General features: G+C 41.8%; 1 protein-coding gene across 1 annotated transcript in view; it reads left to right on the top strand.

The window, feature by feature from the left end:
- The window catches only part of LOC124278117 (structural maintenance of chromosomes protein 5-like), a 387080-nt gene that overhangs the window by 331486 nt on the left and 36623 nt on the right, over positions 1-18971 (top strand). Inside the window, exon 22 of the mRNA XM_046713865.1 lies at positions 9309-9536. Coding sequence (XP_046569821.1) covers positions 9309-9536 — 228 coding nt within the window. The remainder of the gene's footprint in view (positions 1-9308; positions 9537-18971) is intronic.

Genomic DNA, 18971 nt, shown 5'->3' with positions numbered 1-18971 from the left:
GGTAAGTTTTTCTTAGCTAGCACATTTCTCTTAAACATTCCTCGAACGAATCCCTGTCCTTGCAGTGAATTAAGGCCACCCATCGTGTCTGTTCCCTGAGGTCTTTCAGGACCAAGTTGAATTTTTGCGTCAGCACCCAAACGCTGTGTTTCATATCATGTCCTGAAAACACTAAACATGATAACATATCTCTCTTTTTAGTGATCTCTTTATTCGCGCTGCAATCGTCTAGGATAAACAGCGTTGATTCTACCTCGAACTTCTCGTGGAAGGCTCGCAACCAGTCCTGTAAACGTACTCCTGGATCTTTTTTATATACCTCCGCGTTGTTCATCACCCACGCTTTCTCCGTGTACGTTTTATTGACGCGTATAGTAGGGCAAAGAATCACTATATGATCGAACACCTCCCGATAATACCCTTCCAGCATATCCAATACAAAAACGGTCTTCCACATACCTTTTGACCAATATTTTTCGTTAATTTTCTGAAACGGTGAAAATTCTTCCATCGGCAAGATCAAAATGCCCTCATCGGTCGAGCGGGTAAGTTCAGATTGATATTCCACAACGTATCACTTTTATTCGCGACGATCTTCCGATGCCGCAGCACGCGATAGTACAGGATGGCTAGCGTTCCCGAAATACTGGTTGCGAATTTGTCGAGCCAATTCCAGATTCGGGACCTTGTCAAACTCCAGCGAAATATTGTCGATGGTATAGCTGCCCTCACCGCTCTCTACAAAAACAACCTGACTATAATCATTAATCATCAGTTCATATTGCAGCCTATCACCTAACGCGGCTTGGTAAAACGGCATGTGACCCTCCAGCAGTTCGAAGTCGAGTGGAATGCAAAATCGGTTCCCGAACGCCTCGGCTATAGCCTTATGCTTCTTTGGTATAGCTGTGAGATCGGTTTGTTCAAAAGTATACCCCACACGCGCAACCGAGTCAACGGACAATCGGCTGGACAAATGCCTTGGTATTTCATGTTTTCCCGTTCGATCGTGGTTCTCCAGAGTTCCGTGTAACTGAAAAACACATCGCTGTCGTCGATGCTGATTTTGATCGTTGGTTTTTTCACGATGGCACAACCCAGGTTCGCCACGATTTCTCTTTTGTTATCGGATTCCAAACTGCTCTGAAAAGACAGGCAAGCCGTCCCAGGGACGATGACGTCATTCTCGCCCAGGTTGGGAAATCGCACCAACAGCGTTTGGTTTTGTCGATCGTGCTTGGATTGATGGTGATAGTCACAGATTGACGCACGGCTTTGACCCCCAGCGGTTCCCTCAATCTTCGGAAAGGATCTAGTCTTCGTCCGTATGCCATTGACATCGTTTATATTGAAAGTATGTTTTTATATCTTTAATATAACAAAACCATGGCCGTAGGTGGTGAAGATATTCCCATGGACAATTTGGGGGGTGATAGAGCCCTCGATGATGATGACGATACCTCGTTCCCGAGTAAATGCATAGGCAATGCCATGTTACATACGGCCGTGGATGATTATTACGATACCATAAGGCGAAAAGAAAATCTTGCTCTTCTTTATCGTGATTATTCTAAGTTCGAAATTGATGATCGAGGGATGCTACGGTTGAAAGAGGCTCCGGACGTCGATCTCATGCATTCCCGTACGAGAAAACCTCTCACCTTGTCCACGCTGGCCGGTCGCCACGGTGCCCACTTTGTCTGCGATCAATTAAACCTGCGAGGTTAAACCAATTAAACCAAACTCCCCCCGAAGACTGCCCAGGCTTTACACACGGTACATGAATGAACCCTTGCCCTGTTTCGAATTTCCCCTTCGGGAACTGCGAGGGCTAGATAAGGCCTTGCAAACCATTCGTGGATGGCTTGTGGACAACATGGTCAAAGTGAAAGAACTCGACTATCGTATCGCTTACGAGCAAACAAAACTCGAACAAGCGGATGACGACGACGACATCAGCCAACAGCGGGTCAAGGAAAGGCTACATGACTTGCAAGACGAAAGATCGACCCGATTAGAAGCAGCGTCGTACAACCGAGAAGCGCTTCGAACCCAGATCAGCCGCATTCGCGAAACCATCGACCGAGTCCTCTACGAAGACACCACATTAGCCGAAAGGCTTAGAACGTTATTCAGAGAACAAGGGATCACCATCGCCAGCATTCTGACGGCTTTGGGCTTTATTATATCGACCCTGGTCCTCTCGCTAACAGGAGGTGGAGGCGGTGGAAGCACACCACCAAGCCCAAACCCATCAGGCGGCCCACCACTTTGTGGATCCTCAGTTGCATGTCACTCAGAGCCATGTACAACCCCACGCCGAACACTTGTCAACTTTCGACCGGGCATCTTGCAACGTGTCTTGGTAACGCTTGATGGCTGTCGGTAAATCCACCGGTCTGGCGATGTCATCCTCGACGTTCGCCACGAATTGTTTCTGCGCGTCTTAAGCCGTTTCCTTACCGATAATGCTGGAAAGGGTTTGCGCCTAGCACGGCCCACACGTACGTTCAAATTGAGTCGTTTAACCGGATGGTGTCGGCACGAGTAAACCCTTTCGACGTGTCCAGCATAAACATTTTCCAATCATCTACAGGTCCCTGCCGAAACTTCCAAACGCGGTAATCCTTGCTGTCGTCAAAAGCCATGAGATCGTCTCTCCGATTGTCGTAAGCATTCACATACGTTTTATCACCCCATTCTTTCAACTTCTCGCTGGCTTCTATGAGGGGCATATTGTGAACAATGGGAATACCCAAGCCGTGATTCACGCCTGGCAAACGCCAATCCGTTTTCGGATTGAGTTCGAATTCGCTGCAAATCAGTTCGTCGAGCGTGCGTACGGATTGTTTACTGCATTCAACACCTTGTCCTGAGGAATTGGTGTGCTGATTTCTTTCAGGATGCGTCTGATCTGGTAGTGCAGGTGAAACGAGAACACGGACTGACTCAGCGGACCACGATGAGTGTCGTTCAACGTCACTCCGCACCCAATCGTAGCACACCACACGGCAAAATTGAATTGATTCGGGTTATGAAACCAAGTGTGTACTGCCTCAACACTCGTGACGGGAAACCTATATTTTTTAAATACATCGATAAATCGATATAAACTATCCTTTGCATCCACCACAATCTTCATCTGCGTGAGATCGGTAACACTTATATTATCACTTTTAGGATAAGTCACTCCCGGTGTATACTTGGGTGTAGACATATTGAATGTATATTATAGTGTCTCGTATATGTCTAACATGTTCATTACGCTCCCGGGATTCACAAGTGGCGAGCCCGTTCAACTGCTACACGGGATCAATAAGTCGAGACGACTCGAAGTCGCTCTCTGCGATCTCGTGTATTACCCGCGTTGGTCGAATATCAGTCAATTTTAAGGGAACAACAGGCTATTCATTGATGGCAAACGCCACGATTTGTCCGACGGTTATTACAGCGTTTGTATGCTGAGTGATGAAATTTTCAAACACATTCGAGCCCATCTCAAACGCAACGAATCAAATGGCACGCTGACGTTAACGACGGGGGAAAAACCCATTTCGACTCGGTAGACCCTTGGCGAGAACTCTAGGGTTGTCGTCGAATGAAATACGACCTCGAGACACCATCACGGGTTCGAAATTACTGAGCCTTGTGGTCTATCACAAGGTGTTCGTTCATCTCAATCGGGTAAGCACAACCGATAATATTCAAGGCGAATGCCCTTCCACGCTGCTAAGAGCCGTGCCGGTGAAAACAGAAAAGTGCAACGACGGTCGAACCAAATCGTTTTCTACCCTGCAGTACAAAAGTTAATGCAGGGCATGATCACGGAATTGAAACTATCCATTTTAGATATAAAACATAAACCGGTGTATATGGAATATCTATGGTGTATATGTCACGCTGCACGTAAAACAATGACTCAAGCTTCTGGTCCCGGAACTACCATGCGCCTGAGAAAATGCCCTACCATCGCGATCTCGGGGACACGGGAGGATTCGATGAACCCAGTGTCGAAGGCAAGATATACGCCATAGAATTAAGAAACAACATTTACAGGCGAACAGAAGTGAGCGGCGGTAGGAGCCTAGGAGATTTAGACAATGTCATAACCAGAGGTCTCTTAAAAAACATGCAGTACAATCTCATCCTCAACGACAATAACAAATGGGTGATGGTCCCAGCATTCAATGACAATCTAGGTGATTTAGACAATGTCGAAACCCAAGGTCTCTTAAGAAACAAGTACCAGTTCATCCTTACTGATGATAACCAATAGACGCTGATCTCCTCCTAAATCGACTGGCTAATCGATATCACCCTCGTTTCACCTTACGTGTTTGCGGAGGTGAAGGATCATTATTTAACGAAAGTCCTCAATAAGGGGATTCTCATCGCGGCTTACGTCCCCTCGCAAAGAAGGAGTCTGCTTGTGATCCTCATCCCCAGAAAAGTATGTCATTTACTAGCGAATCGACCAGGATAGCCAGAATACGAGTTGACAGTTGGTGCTTGAATTAGAAGACGTGTCAAATGTCGTATAAGGGATTCCACCCAATTCGACGCTTTATATCAAAGTCTTTCTCGGGGAGGCCTCCCCTGACCAAGATGTTGACCTATTACCGGGAGTCAAACTCCGTCAAAAACATCAAAATCATGTTTGCGTGATTTATATACAGAAAGACGTCAACGCTTACGGAAGTCTCAACAAGGTGACAATTAATTTGGAGAAAAAGATTACGCATTTTTACCTCCCAAAATCCATCTCATCAGCTTAAAGTTTACACATGAGAAATTGTCGGAAAACCAATTGTAGGCTCTTCCATAATACCAGTATAACCATGGGTGACGTTTCAAACCTGAGTTCACAGGCTACCTGAAGATTCGATCAACCGGGTATGGAAGACGCCTTATATGTATTGCACTTACAAAACAATGTGTACCAACGACAAGAAGTGATCATCGAATCTCAACTGAACTGGATCATCAATCTTGTCCTTACCTACCCCTATCTTGTCATGGATGAGGATAATAATGTCATCGAACTAAAAAACAAGGGGGTTCAACTGGATAGTTTTTATTCCGGTTGAAGAAAAGGGAATGTACGTATCAACATAACCAGATCAAACGGGTAGTATGATAGTCACCTGTCCGGAAACCAAACATAAATGGATGTATTTAAAAAAATATAATGAAAGCCCACACTCGCGGGTCACTGTGATACTAGGTTCTACCCTTATTATTGAAGTTTTCTTGGAGATGCCCCCCGGAGTAGATATTAGCATTCTGGTGGGATTAAAAATACCCTGGCATGATCACCATCAATATCAACGTTGTTGTATTTATATACAACCTGGAAGAGTCCCCACCACAAGCCTCGAGGGGTCATGGTTTTTTGGGAGCCTAACATTATATTCCATGCCATTAATATGTACTTCATCAGCTTAAAGTATATTCATCAACGATTGACGGAGAACCAATTAAAACTTATTTCCTAACTTATGTATTATACTCGAGATGGGATTGTATCCAGCCATGGATGAAGTGACCCAACCTCTCGAAACCGCGGATGGTTTTTGTTTGCGACAAATCAGCGAGATCAGACGTCAACTGGAACAAGAACGCGACGTGCAGATCAGATTACGCAAAAAATACCATAGGGCAATGAATGCTTTGGACGGTGTAGACACTGCCTTGATGGCAGCCAGCATGGGACTTGGCGCGGCTGGCATCGGCTTATTATCAACCATTATAGCCACCCCCCGTCGTCCTCGGGTTAGAAATAGCAGCTGGGGTATCGGGACTGGTAGGAGTAACCCTTAAATTCATTTCATGTCGTCTGCAACGTAAAGCATTAAAACACGATGAAATCAGGGTTCCAGCTGAAGCGAAGTTAAACACGATCGATGATCATATCTCGACAGCAATCTCTGATAGCAAAATCTCCGAGGAAGAGTTTCGTCTGGTGATGTCGGAAATCGCCAAATATCACCAAATGAAACAGGAGATTCGAACCAAGTCTAGAAAAACCGTTGACATCAGCGAAGAGGAGAAAAAAGAGTTCATAGATCATGGCTGACAACAGATCATTCAAACCTTCCTTACCAAGAACAAAGATCTCATAAAAGATTAACGATAAATTGTTTTCTAGATATTTACATGCTTTAGCTCTGTTTCTAAAGTTGCAGCATGTAAAATTCATTGGTCAATCCAACCCTAAACAGCCAGGCGACAGCTGGGCACAGATTTTACAATTAACAAGTCCCTGGTGACGTGGTATGTGTATTCCCAGTGTCACGTGGACTCTGAACATTCCAGATAGCCAGACAGTCACCATTTTGTACAACAGCAGCGTCAAGACCGGGAGGTAGGTGTTTCACTATTTTTTCCATAAATATGTCGGATAATGAACCAGGTTATTGGAATGAAGAACAACAAAATCTTATGAGCTCGTATTGACAATATTACCAAGAAATGATATTATTTATTGACGGGCTTGAACAGGAGGGCCGTGAGGGAAGAATTATGCCGGAAAAACCAAAGGGAGATTTAAAATCACTTCTTGAGAGTAAAAAAATAAGTAAAAAATCCTAACAGGTCAAGAACTTCATACCTATTGAACCAAAAGTTTTAAATCATTGAATACAGTCAGCTGTCCTACCTTGTCCGAGGTGGGTGTTTTTACAAGCCTGGAAGGCATAGTAAACAACCTGAAATCAGGTTATTATTTGCTGACAAAACACAATTCATATTCTCTATCTGCTGCCCTTGATTATGGGGAATGGTTGAATACAGCATTTGAAATGCACAACACAGACACAATAAATGGCAAAGTCGACAGTCCATGGAAAAACTGGCTTAAAGAAAAAATCGGCATTGATCACAGGTATGCCCGTATACTACGGGAAATTTCCAGATTATTAGGTAAATATCCTCGTTTTAGGGCACTGGGTCTTTCCTTTTCGGAGATTTATCAACGCAGGAAAGGAATTTATAGTTACTGGTAACAAATTGTTATACAGCTCGATTCTGGCAGCAGGCTAACTAATATAGTCATTTTGTTGTTTACTCTCATTCCTACATAAACGGATTGTTGAGTCTGGTAGCTAATACTAATGTAGTTAGTTTGTTTAGTCTCATTTATCCTACATGGACGGTTCACTAATATCCGACATATTTATGGAAAAAATAGTGAAACAGCTACCTCCCGGTCTCAACGCTATCAGGCGTTGCTAGGTTGGGCGACCGCTTAGCAACGGCGCGCCTGGTCGGCACACCGTTACTAGGTTGGGCGATAGCTTAGTAACGGCGGTCCTGGTAGGGCCACCGTTGTTAGGTTAGGCAGCCATCTTGTTTAACTTAGTAACGGCAGTCCTGGTAGGGCCGCTGTTTCCAAGCTGGCAGCCATGTTGTTTAGCTTAGTAACAGTGGTCCTGGTAGGGCCACCGTTGCCAAGCTGGCAGCCATGTTGTTTAGCTTAGCAACGACGGTCCTGGTAGGGCAACCGTTGCCAACCTGGCAGCCATTTTGTATAGCTTAGCAATGGTGTTCCTGGTAGGGCCACCGTTTCCAAGCTGGCAGCCATGTTGTTTAGCTTAGCAAGGGCGGTCTTGGTAGGGCCACCGTTGTTAGGTTGGGTAGCCATATTGTTTAGCTTAGCAACGCATTCAAGTTCAAGTCCCATTCAAAACCAATAAAGACACATCCAATGAAAGGTATTACATATATCAATATTACGGCTACATGTAAAAAATACCCCCTTAAAACACCCCCACCCCACCCCACCCATCCCCAAAATAAAAATAAACACTTCCACCATGAAAACACACGTGCGCACAAACATTTAACACCAATTTTTCATGCCTGCTGGAGAGGGAAACACATTTCAATTCAACCACCAGCGAACCTGAGGCAGGAACCCCATTGTAATACTACTCTGGGAGAATTGATTTTTTGTCTTTTTTAATAAAACGTATCATTGTGTTCACCGGTATTTTTTGTTATTGTTTGATCGAATCACCAATGCTCATTCTGAAACATCGTAGAATCGCTGAGAATGTTTGAAAAATACGCAAACACAACGTCAAAGTGATCTTTCATGCAACCATATTGCAGACTGTTTATAAAATCACGTCACTCGTATGTTGGTTTTGTTTCACCCATAACATCAATACTATAATTCAAAACCATCTTCCTTACACTAATACCTGAATTCCTCATACAGTTCAAAATATATTGACAACTGGTCTTTGTCACCAATACCAAGTGTCTCAGTGAAATCTAAGGAAATATATCAGGTGTCACCGCTGGGAAAGAACCACTTGTTTATATTTCAATCTCAGATTTTACACTGTGTATCCATTCACCTACTCGTTACATACACTTGCTCATAAGTTGTAGAACATACATGGGAAAGGTATCGTAGCAAGAGATAGTTAAATAAACATAGGTAAATTCCAATGATTTCCTAGATTTAACACAAAATATTATATTAGTTTCTTACAGTGTGACACCATGACTGACGCAAACTCACACACAACGATGACGGTACTTCTCATTTCTGACTATTTCCCTTGGTCACAATCAATACAAAAAGAATAGAACAACCAGCAGATTACCAGAATGTTTGAGACTACTTACATGTCACATTTATGCATATACATTGCTTGAAACAACGAAAGTTTCAGTCCAAATATCCTGCGTACTCGTGCCGGTGAACAGGTCATGAGAAAGTCACTTCCCGATAGTGATGTCATACGTATGTCAACATTGTTATACATATTTGATATTTTCATTGAGGTGAGGTTATGAATAAAAATACACACGATCATTTCTATCTTGCTGATTACATTTCAGTTCTAATGCTTCTTTCGTATTTTTACATACTTTTTTCACGTCACTAATGTCAGTATTTATGTCTTTTGCTCTCTATAGACAGGAGACCAGTCAAAATCAAGTGGCACCAATTACGACATAATCATAGGGCGGTAACTCTGGCCTGTTTTGTTTGGCACACAAAGAACTCATAATGGCATAACATTTCAGTACTTATATTGATATAACTGGAACTGATATTGCTGGAATATTGCTAAAAGCAGCGTAAATCCAAACTCACTCACTCACTCACTTATATAGAGGGTTATATTTTCATTGTAAGACAAATGAGTTTATATTTTCAAGCATTGATATTAACTAATTAAAAAAAATTTCATTTTGTTTAACATAAGAATAAATGTGATTTATTCATGTACACTTCCCCTTAAAGCTCAGAGCTACAGCTTCAAGTACTGATATTGAGAGTTCTGTTTCAGGTTGTGAGGGAGTTCCAGCAACGCAAGAAAGAAATACATCGCCTGCAATGCGATCTTGAGAAACGAACAAGAGAACGTGATAATCACCACCATGAAATCGAGGAGGCTAAGCGGAACTGGCTGGGACCTCTCAAAGAACTAATTCATCGCATAAATGACAACTTTGGTTATTTCTTCACATGTATGAAGTGCACTGGAGAAGTTGATATCAATATTCCAGAAAATCCAGTTAGTATTCCTTTTTATTTGTCATATTATTCCAAGCACCTTTGACTTATCCAACTTGTTAAATCCTGTGTTCAACTTGTGACCAGTAAGAGTGGAGATATTTGTTGAAAAGGAGATCACAGTGTGGTCTTACATGTTTTAGGTATGATAATACAAACATCCAAATCGCTGACAAGGTCAAAGACCTTGGTGTGATTATCGACTCAGATGTGTCACTGGATGATCACGTTTCCATCTAGTCCAGAGCTGCTTTGCTCAGTTGCGTACTATTGGACATATCCGACCATATCTCACCACCGAATCTGCCACCACTCTTGTCCTGTCTCTAGTTGTGAGCAGGATTGATTACTGTAACTTAGTGGTTGTCCTATAAAATTTTCAATTTAAACAGGTATTATATATTTTTATCACCCTGCTAATTTAAAAACTTGATAATAAGAGATTTATGAAGGAAAGTTACATGCTTGGGTATTGTTTGGTTCGGAACAATGTGACTTTTAATCGAAAATTGATTGGTTACCCTTTTCCGACGCGACAATCGATTGCAAATTTCATAATCGATTGTCTCTAATAATTTTTACGAAAACAGTCAAATATACCCAACTCAGACCACAAGACAACTGACAGCTACCGATGATTATAACTTCTGTTCGTATTATTCACAGAATTCACAATCATATTGCGTCTACTTACGCCTCGAAATGAAGTGAAGCTGACTGAAAATGGATACGCAGTGTATATTATATTTTGTTTCGCTTAATGTCATATTAATTGTAGCTGTCGATCACAACAAACTGGCATGCACACTCCGGCGCAGCGATGACTTGCATGTTTACCTCATTCCATGAGAGTACAACTTCTGCTTACCTTGTTCATGAGGGACGTATAAAATACAGAGTAACCTAGCTGCAGAATATAAAAAATAAACAAAAGAAACAAAAAGTCTAAATAAATAATGATCTGCCAGTAATGTGTTAAGATAAATAAGCGAGTTTTGGTGAAAACATAATTGTTGTTAGCTTTCGCGCCAAACAACATGGCGGCTGCCGACCGGGTTGATTTCGATGACATATTCAACTACCCTGGCGGGAAAGCCAGATCCAACGTTTGGAAGTCTTTCGGATTTTGGAAGAAATGCCAGGGGCCCCCAACGAAAGAAAACCTTGACATGTCAAAGGCGATTTGTCGTATTTGTCGAAAGGAATACGCAAACAAAGGTATCTACTCATAATTTCGTGATACTATCAAGTGAATGGTCTAATAGAAAAGTAAAGATGTTATGAATGCGTTGTTTACTGTATTATCATATTATATGTGCATGATATGAATCCGTCCATACTCATAAGTCTATTACCATCAGTATGAAATTTGAAACTACAGAATACAAATTGAAACGCTATTGAAAACGAATGACATGTAGGCCTTGTCACATGAATTATCGTAAATCAGGTTAAAACTTGAGTACCCTTTTTTGGTCAGTATTTTGCTATGTCAGTCACTTTTGGATATATATTGAAAAAATAAAATATATGAAATATATCATGAAAGTTGATTTCATAAATGATTAGAGATTTTTTATTTGTGGGAATCAAGAAAATAATTGATATTTGTCTTTTTTAGATCAAGATGTTAAAACATAAAAACAGATTTCACTGTAATTTCAGGAAACACAACCAGCTTACTATTTCACTTGAGCCACGACCATGCAGCCGCTGATGCTACAAAACCTGCTCAACCAAGGACAGTTCAGCTTAAAATTGATGGGAACTTTTCACAACCAGCGCGGATGTCAACCAACAGACAAAATGATATAACTGAAGTTCTGATGAAATTACTTGTGCGCAAGCTATTGCCGATGAGTTTGGTGGACAACAAAGAATTTAGAGCCTTTGTGGCACTGTTGGACCCAAGGTTAGTAATATAATCAAAACACTTTGACTGGTCACATAGGAAATTAATGTTTGGTTGTCCTTTAAAATTTTCAATTTAAACAGGTATTATATATTTTTATCACCCTGCTAATTTAAAAACTTGATAATAAGAGATTTATGAAGGAAAGTTACATGCTTGGGTATTGTTTGGTTCGGAACAATGTGACTTTTCCTCAAGGAGCATTGAAATGTCTTGAGATTGATCCATAGTCTTCTCATCAGTCCCTTCCGTTTAATTTCTGACAACATTCATTTAGAAAGATAATTTTAAAAAGTTTAGTTGGACAAAAGCAACTATTACAAGTTACAAATTCAATGTATTGGTTAATGTGTACTTAAAATCTTTAAAAAGAAGTATGACAACATTTTTCACCTGTTAATTGATTCATCATGTTTAAGGTCTTATCTCTTGTTTCTCATAGGTATGACATTCCTTCACGGAAAGCTGTCACCACACAGCTTCAAAGGAAGAAGGACATAATGCAGAAAAAATATCATAAAGGACATTGAGAGGTCCCCAGATGTTTCTATTACCCATGATGGGTGGACCAGCATTAACACCGAAAGCTTCAACACTGTGACAGCACACTTCATCACCCCAGAGTGGGAACTGAAAAGTGTAGTTTTGGAAACTAAGAAAACTGAAGGGAGGCACACATCAGAAAACATTGCAGCAAGTCTAAAAGAAACGCAACAGAAATGGAAGCTCCACCAGCCAACAGCAGTCACAGATAATGCTGCAAATGAAAAAAAGGCATTTGAGATTTTGGAGTGGGTTAGGTTTGGTTGCTATGGGCATAGAATTAATTTGGTTGTGAAGAAGAGCCTGGAAGTGCCTGAAGTTTCAAGACTGATTGGGAAAAGCCGAACCCTTGTTACTTTCTTTCATCAGTCATCCAGCGCTTTTGATGCATTGACGATAAAGCAACAGCTGCTTCTTAGCAGTGAACTAGTGGGTCACAAGCTTATCGCTGACGTCCCAACTCGGTGGAACAGTACACATGCAATGCTTGCTCGTTTGGTTGAACAGACTCCAGCCATAATGGCTTTGGCGAATGAGAGTACTCTCAGCAACAGTGCTAAGAATACCATCAAAGCATGTGTGTTTTCTTTTGAAGAACACACCCTTGCCGAGAAACTGATCAAAATATTGCAACCGTTTGAAAAAGCTACCACTATCGTTTCTGCCGAAAAAAACCAACACTCCAAAAAATCATGCCTATCATTATCAAGATTGATAATTGCATGAAGACAAGTGATGATGATCCTGATGTCATTAAGAAGGTGAAAGATGTTATCAGACAGCAAATGGCATACAGAACCAGTGGTGACAAAGAGCTGATATCCATGGCATGTGTATTGAACCCTTTTGCAAAGGACCTTGAATTTCTCAGTGCTGAGGACCGGGAATTTGCGCATGACCTTCTTCTTAAGCAAGCTGGGGGTGTGAACATTGCCAGCATTAACATGATTAAGAAGGAACCAGGTACAGAGGAAGTTCTCCCACACTTGCCAAACCTTGGCATACATGATGAGGATGGTAAGGTCATATCTGTGGAGGAGGACATTTGACTTACACTTTCACCTGCAAAGCGAATTTGTCCAGCAGCAGACATGGATGAGTGGTTGGAGGATGTATTGTGTACAGGTGAAACTGTCAAACCAAGAGAAGATGTAGTCTTTCAAGAGGTAGCAAGGTATCTTGGCTCAGCTCACACAGACAGGCAGTTAACCCTTTTAGATTGGTGGAAGAAAAATGCTCAGTATTTTCCTCGCATAAGTGGCTTGGCAAGAAAGTATTTGGCTATACTAGCATCCTCAGTCCCATCTGAGAGGGTGTTTAGCTTGGCAGGTAATCTCGTCAACAAAAAGAGAGCAAGACTCAGCCCTAACAACATTGACTTGCTTGTATTCTTGCGAAAAAACATGGAACTGTATTGGTAATAGTCATTACTAATAGATCAGAGGTGATCCAGTGAGGACAGTAGTCTGTTATGATAAAGGACTGTTCATAATGTATGGCTACCCCCTGAATTATGTGGAGCCCTGCTAATTGTCAAAGGATGAAAACTTAACATTCCATACTGCAATTTATAAACTATAAATGACTGACATTGTGCCAAAGAATACTTGCTTTGTAAAGTTTGTAGTTGCATTGCTTTTCCACTTAAGCATTGTTTAATATGTTTCTACCACCGTCCTACTGTTTTAAACAGTTGTGTTATACTCAGTAGTGCCCAGTACACTCTCTAAATTTGACTGTTGTATTGACAGTGACACTCTAGTCTGTATTCACTGGGAATATTTGTCATCAAAATCATTAAATGAAACTGAGCATAATGTATCTTTCTACTTACTCCAATTACCTCTCTTGGAGTTAAAGGTTGTTAGGATTGTCGTTTTGCCATGTCATGGCAACAAGGTGCTCTTTGTGTAGTCGTACGGCCCCAGATGCAAAAGTTTGAGTGGAGGTTTCATTCCTCCTGGTTGAATGTTTTGATTCACTTTTCTAGTCAGTCACCGGCATTGAGTCATGTTTGTTTTTATGACAATATTGACATCTGACAAAATCTGTTGTTTGTTGAATGGTTGATAATGCTGATGATGCAGAAATGCCAACCCCAAAGTGTTGCAAATAGTACTTTCAATGATCAAAATTAGTATTTTGACCATAGAGTTAGTAGTCAACTAAATACTTAAAATCATGATGGATTCTGAGAAAGATAATATGCCACTAATCAAGAGTGAAGCTTTAATTTCACATACCTCCAAAAGCAGATTCCCAAATTATCAGCATTACATTTCTTCTTGTCTCTTTTTGATGAAAATGTATTTAATCAACGAAAATGTATCTTTGTGTCTTTATATTTTGAAATTTAATGAATTTTCTTCCAATTTCGTAGAATTTCTATTTTCTAGTGAAACATATTGGCTAATTTAGGCTAAAATTTGTAGCCACTAGTATGATAAAATCGTAGAGGTTGGCATCTCTGGCATTGATGGTAAATAAATAATAAACCATAAAGAAACCAAATTCTTTTTCTTTTCTTTTGTTCAAGTTCAACCATCTGTCTCTGAACTGAACTTATTTACCTTTAGGAGTCTGAGACAATACCAAACACATGGTCTTGTGTAACATATTTTTTATTCAGAGGTTATTCTTGTCATTTAATTTAACCGATTATTAACCGATGATTGATCGGTTGAGCCAATCCGATTGTAACTGATGATCGATTATGAAATCACAACCGATTCCCAACACTACCTGAGTGTAACTCTCTTCTCGCTGGTGCCACTAAGACACAGATAAGGAAACTTCAGCGTGTGCAAAACGCTGCTGCACGTATAGTGACCCAGTCACGTAAATCTGATGACGCTCTGAAACTCCTACATTCTTTACACTGGCTGCCCATTCACTATAGGATTCAATTCAAGCTTCTGTGCCTCGCTTTCCGCTGTCTGTCTGGATCTGCCCCTTCGTATCTGGCCCAGTCCGTCACACAGCACCGCCCATGTCGCTCTCTCCGTTCACAGGATAAACGTTTCCTCGTTATCCCCACTGTGAGGACTTCTAAGTATGGTGAAAGGTCCTTTTCGTATGCAGCCTCTACAGCCTGGAATCAACTACCTCAATATCTACGTGACTGTACAGAACTTTCTAATTTTAAATCTTTACTAAAGACTCACTCTTTCAGATTAGCTTATGAGTGTAAACGATAATTCATTGCATTGTTTCCATGTATCTCTCTAATCTTTTATTCTCTCCTATAGTCTGTTTGTATGTACATCTATGTCTTGCGCTTTGAGCATGTTGTACATGGAAAACAGCGCATTACAAGCATGCTATTATTATTATTATTGAATGTTAGATAGATCGAATGAATTGTTAGATAAGACAGTTGGGAACATTGGGTGAATCAGTCGCCATAGACCTGCTTGAACCAGCAAAAATATCTTAGGCCATCTTAAATAGTGTACTGTAACTTGACTTGATACATGAACTGTTCCACTGGACTTCAGTAACACCATTTGTGCAAAACTGACAGTAGAACAGCAGGGAAAATATTACAGGAAGAAACGTGTTTGACAGTAGAACTGTAGTGAATACACTATGGGAACAACCAGGCTAACTGTAGAACTGTAGTGAATACACTACAGGAACAACCAGGCTAACTGTAGAACTGTAGTGAATACACTACAGGAACAACCAGGCTGACAGTAGAACTGCAGTGAATACAGGAACAACCAGGCTGACAGTAGAACTGCAGTGAATACACTACAGGAACAACCAGGCTGACAGTAGAACTGCAGTGAATACACTACAGGAACAACCAGGCTGACAGTATAACTGAAGTGAATACAGGAGCAACTAAGTCTGACCATAGAACTGCAGTGAATACACTACAGGAACAACCAGGCTGACAGTAGAACTGCAGTGAATACAGGAGCAACCAAGTCTGACCGTAGAACTGCAGTGAATACACTACAGGAACAACAAGCTAACTGTAGAACTGTAGTGAATACACTGTGGGAACAACCAGGCTAACTGTAGAACTGTAGTGAATTCACTACAGGAACAACCAGGCTAACTGTAGAACTGCAGTGAATACACTACAGGAACAACCAGGCTAACTGTAGAACTGCAGTGAATGAATACAGGAACTACCAGGAACAGAACCAGGAATACAGGAGCAACCAAGTCTGACTGCAGTGAATACACTACAGGAACAACCAGGCTGACAGTAGAACTGCAGTGAATACACTACAGGAACAACCAGGCTTAACTGTAGAACTGTAGTGAATACACTACAGGAACAACCAGGCTAACTGTAGAACTGCAGTGAATACACTACAGGAACAACCAGGCTAACTGTAGAACTGCAGTGAATACACTACAGGAACAACCAGGATGACAGTAGAACTGCAGTGAATACAGGAGCAACCAAGTCTGACCGTAGAACTGCAGTGAATACACTACAGGAACAACCAAGTCTGACCGTAGAACTGCAGTGAATACACTACAGGAACAACAAGCTAACTGTAGTGAATACACTACAGGAACAACCAGGCTGACAGTAGAGCACTGCAGGTCTGACCACTGCAAACACTACAGGAACAACCAGGCTAACCATAGAACTGCAGTGAATACACTACAGGAACAACCAGGCTGACTGTAGAACTGCAGTGAATACACTACAGGAACAACCAGGCTAACTGTAGAACTGTAGTGAATACACTACAGGAACAACCAGGCTGACAGTAGAACTGCAGTGAATACAGGAGCAACCAAGTCTGACCGTAGAACTGCAGTGAATACACTATGGGAACAACCAGGCTAACTGTAGAACTGCAGTGAAAACACTACAGGAACAACCAGGCTAACTGTAGAACTGTAGTGAATACACTACAGGAACAACCAGGCTGACTGTAGAACTGCAGTGAAAACACTACAGGAACAACCAGGCTAACTGTAGAACTGTAGTGAATACACTACAGGAACAACCAGGCTGACAGTAGAACTGCAGTGAATACACTACAGGAACAACCAGGATGACAGTAGAACTGCAGTGAATACACTACAGGAACAACCAGGCTAACTGTAGAACTGCAGTGAATACACTACAGGAACAACCAGGCTGACAGTAGAACTGCAGTGAATACAGGAGCAACCAAGTCTGACCGTAGAACTGCAGTGAATACACTACAGGAGCAACCAAGGCTCTGACTGCAGTAGAACTGCAGTGAAAACACTACAGGAACAACCAGGCTGACTGTAGAACTGCAGTGAATACACTACAGGAACAACCAGGCTAACTGTAGAACTGCAGTGAATACACTACAGGAACAACCAGGCTAACTGTAGAACTGCAGTGAATACACTACAGGAACAACCAGGCTAACTGTAGAACTGCAGTGAATACACTACAGGAACAACCAGGCTGACTGTAGAACTGCAGTGAATACACTACAGGAACAACCAGGCTGACAGTAGAACTGCAGTGAATACACTACAGGAACAACCAGGCTGACTGTAGAACTGCAGTGAAAACACTACAGGAACAACCAGGTTGACAGTAGAACTGCAGTGAATACAGGAGCAACCAAGTCTGACCGTAGAACTGCAGTGAATACACTACAGGAACAACCAGGCTGACAGTAGAACTGCAGTGAATTCACTACAGGAACAACCAGGCTAACTGTAGAACTGCAGTGAATACACTACAGGAACAACCAGGCTGACAGTAGAACTGCAGTGAATACACTACAGGAACAACCAGGCTAACTGTAGAACTGCAGTGAAAACACTACAGGAACAACCAGGTTGACAGTAGAACTGTAGTGAATACACTACAGGAACAACCAGGCTGACAGTAGAACTGCAGTGAATACAGGAGCAACCAAGTCTGACCGTAGAACTGCAGTGAATACACTACAGGAACAACCAGGCTGACAGTAGAACTGCAGTGAATACACTACAGGAACAACCAGGCTAACTGTAGAACTGCAGTGAAAACACTACAGGAACAACCAGGTTGACAGTAGAACTGTAGTGAATACACTACAGGAACAACCAGGCTAACTGTAGAACTGCAGTGAATACAGGAGCAACCAAGTCTGACCGTAGAACTGCAGTGAATACACTACAGGAACAACCAGGCTGACAGTAGAACTGCAGTGAATACACTACAGGAACAACCAGGCTGACAGTAGAACTGCAGTGAATACACTATGGGAACAACCAGGCTAACTGTAGAACTGCAGTGAATACACTACAGGAACAACCAGGCTGACAGTAGAACTGCAGTGAATACACTACAGGAACAACCAGGCTGACTGTAGAACTGCAGTGAATACACTATGGGAACAACCAGGCTAACTGTAGAACTGCAGTGAATACACTACAGGAACAACCAGGCTGACAGTAGAACTGCAGTGAATACACTACAGGAACAACCAGGCTGACAGTAGAACTGCAGTGAATACACTACAGGAACAACCAGGCTAACTGTAGAACTGTAGTGAATACACTATGGGAACAACCAGGCTAACTGTAGAACTGTAGTGAATACACTACAGCAACAACCAGGCTGACAGTGGGAGACAGCAGTGAATACAGGAGCAACCAAAGTCTGACCGTGAGAACTGCAGTGAATACACTACAGGAACAACCAGGCTGACAGTAGAACTGCAGTGAATACACTACAGGAACAACCAGGCTGACTGTAGAACTGCAGTGAATTCACTACAGGAACAACCAGGCTGACTGTAGAACTGCAGTGAATACACTACAGGAACAACCAGGCTGACTGTAGAACTGCAGTGAATTCACTACAGGAACAACCAGGCTAACTGTAGAACTGCAGTGAATACACTACAGGAACAACCAGGCTAACTGTAGAACTGCAGTGAATACACTACAGGAACAACCAGGCTGACTGTAGAACTGCAGTGAATTCACTACAGGAACAACCAGGCTAACAGTAGAACTGCAGTGAATACACTA

This window comes from Haliotis rubra, unplaced genomic scaffold (assembly GCF_003918875.1).
Source record: "Haliotis rubra isolate DU_JTF1 unplaced genomic scaffold, ASM391887v1 Scf231, whole genome shotgun sequence".
Classification (NCBI taxonomy): Eukaryota; Metazoa; Mollusca; class Gastropoda; order Lepetellida; family Haliotidae; genus Haliotis; species Haliotis rubra.
Note: the sequence above shows the minus strand (reverse complement) of the source record. Positions and strands in the feature narration are given on the sequence as shown.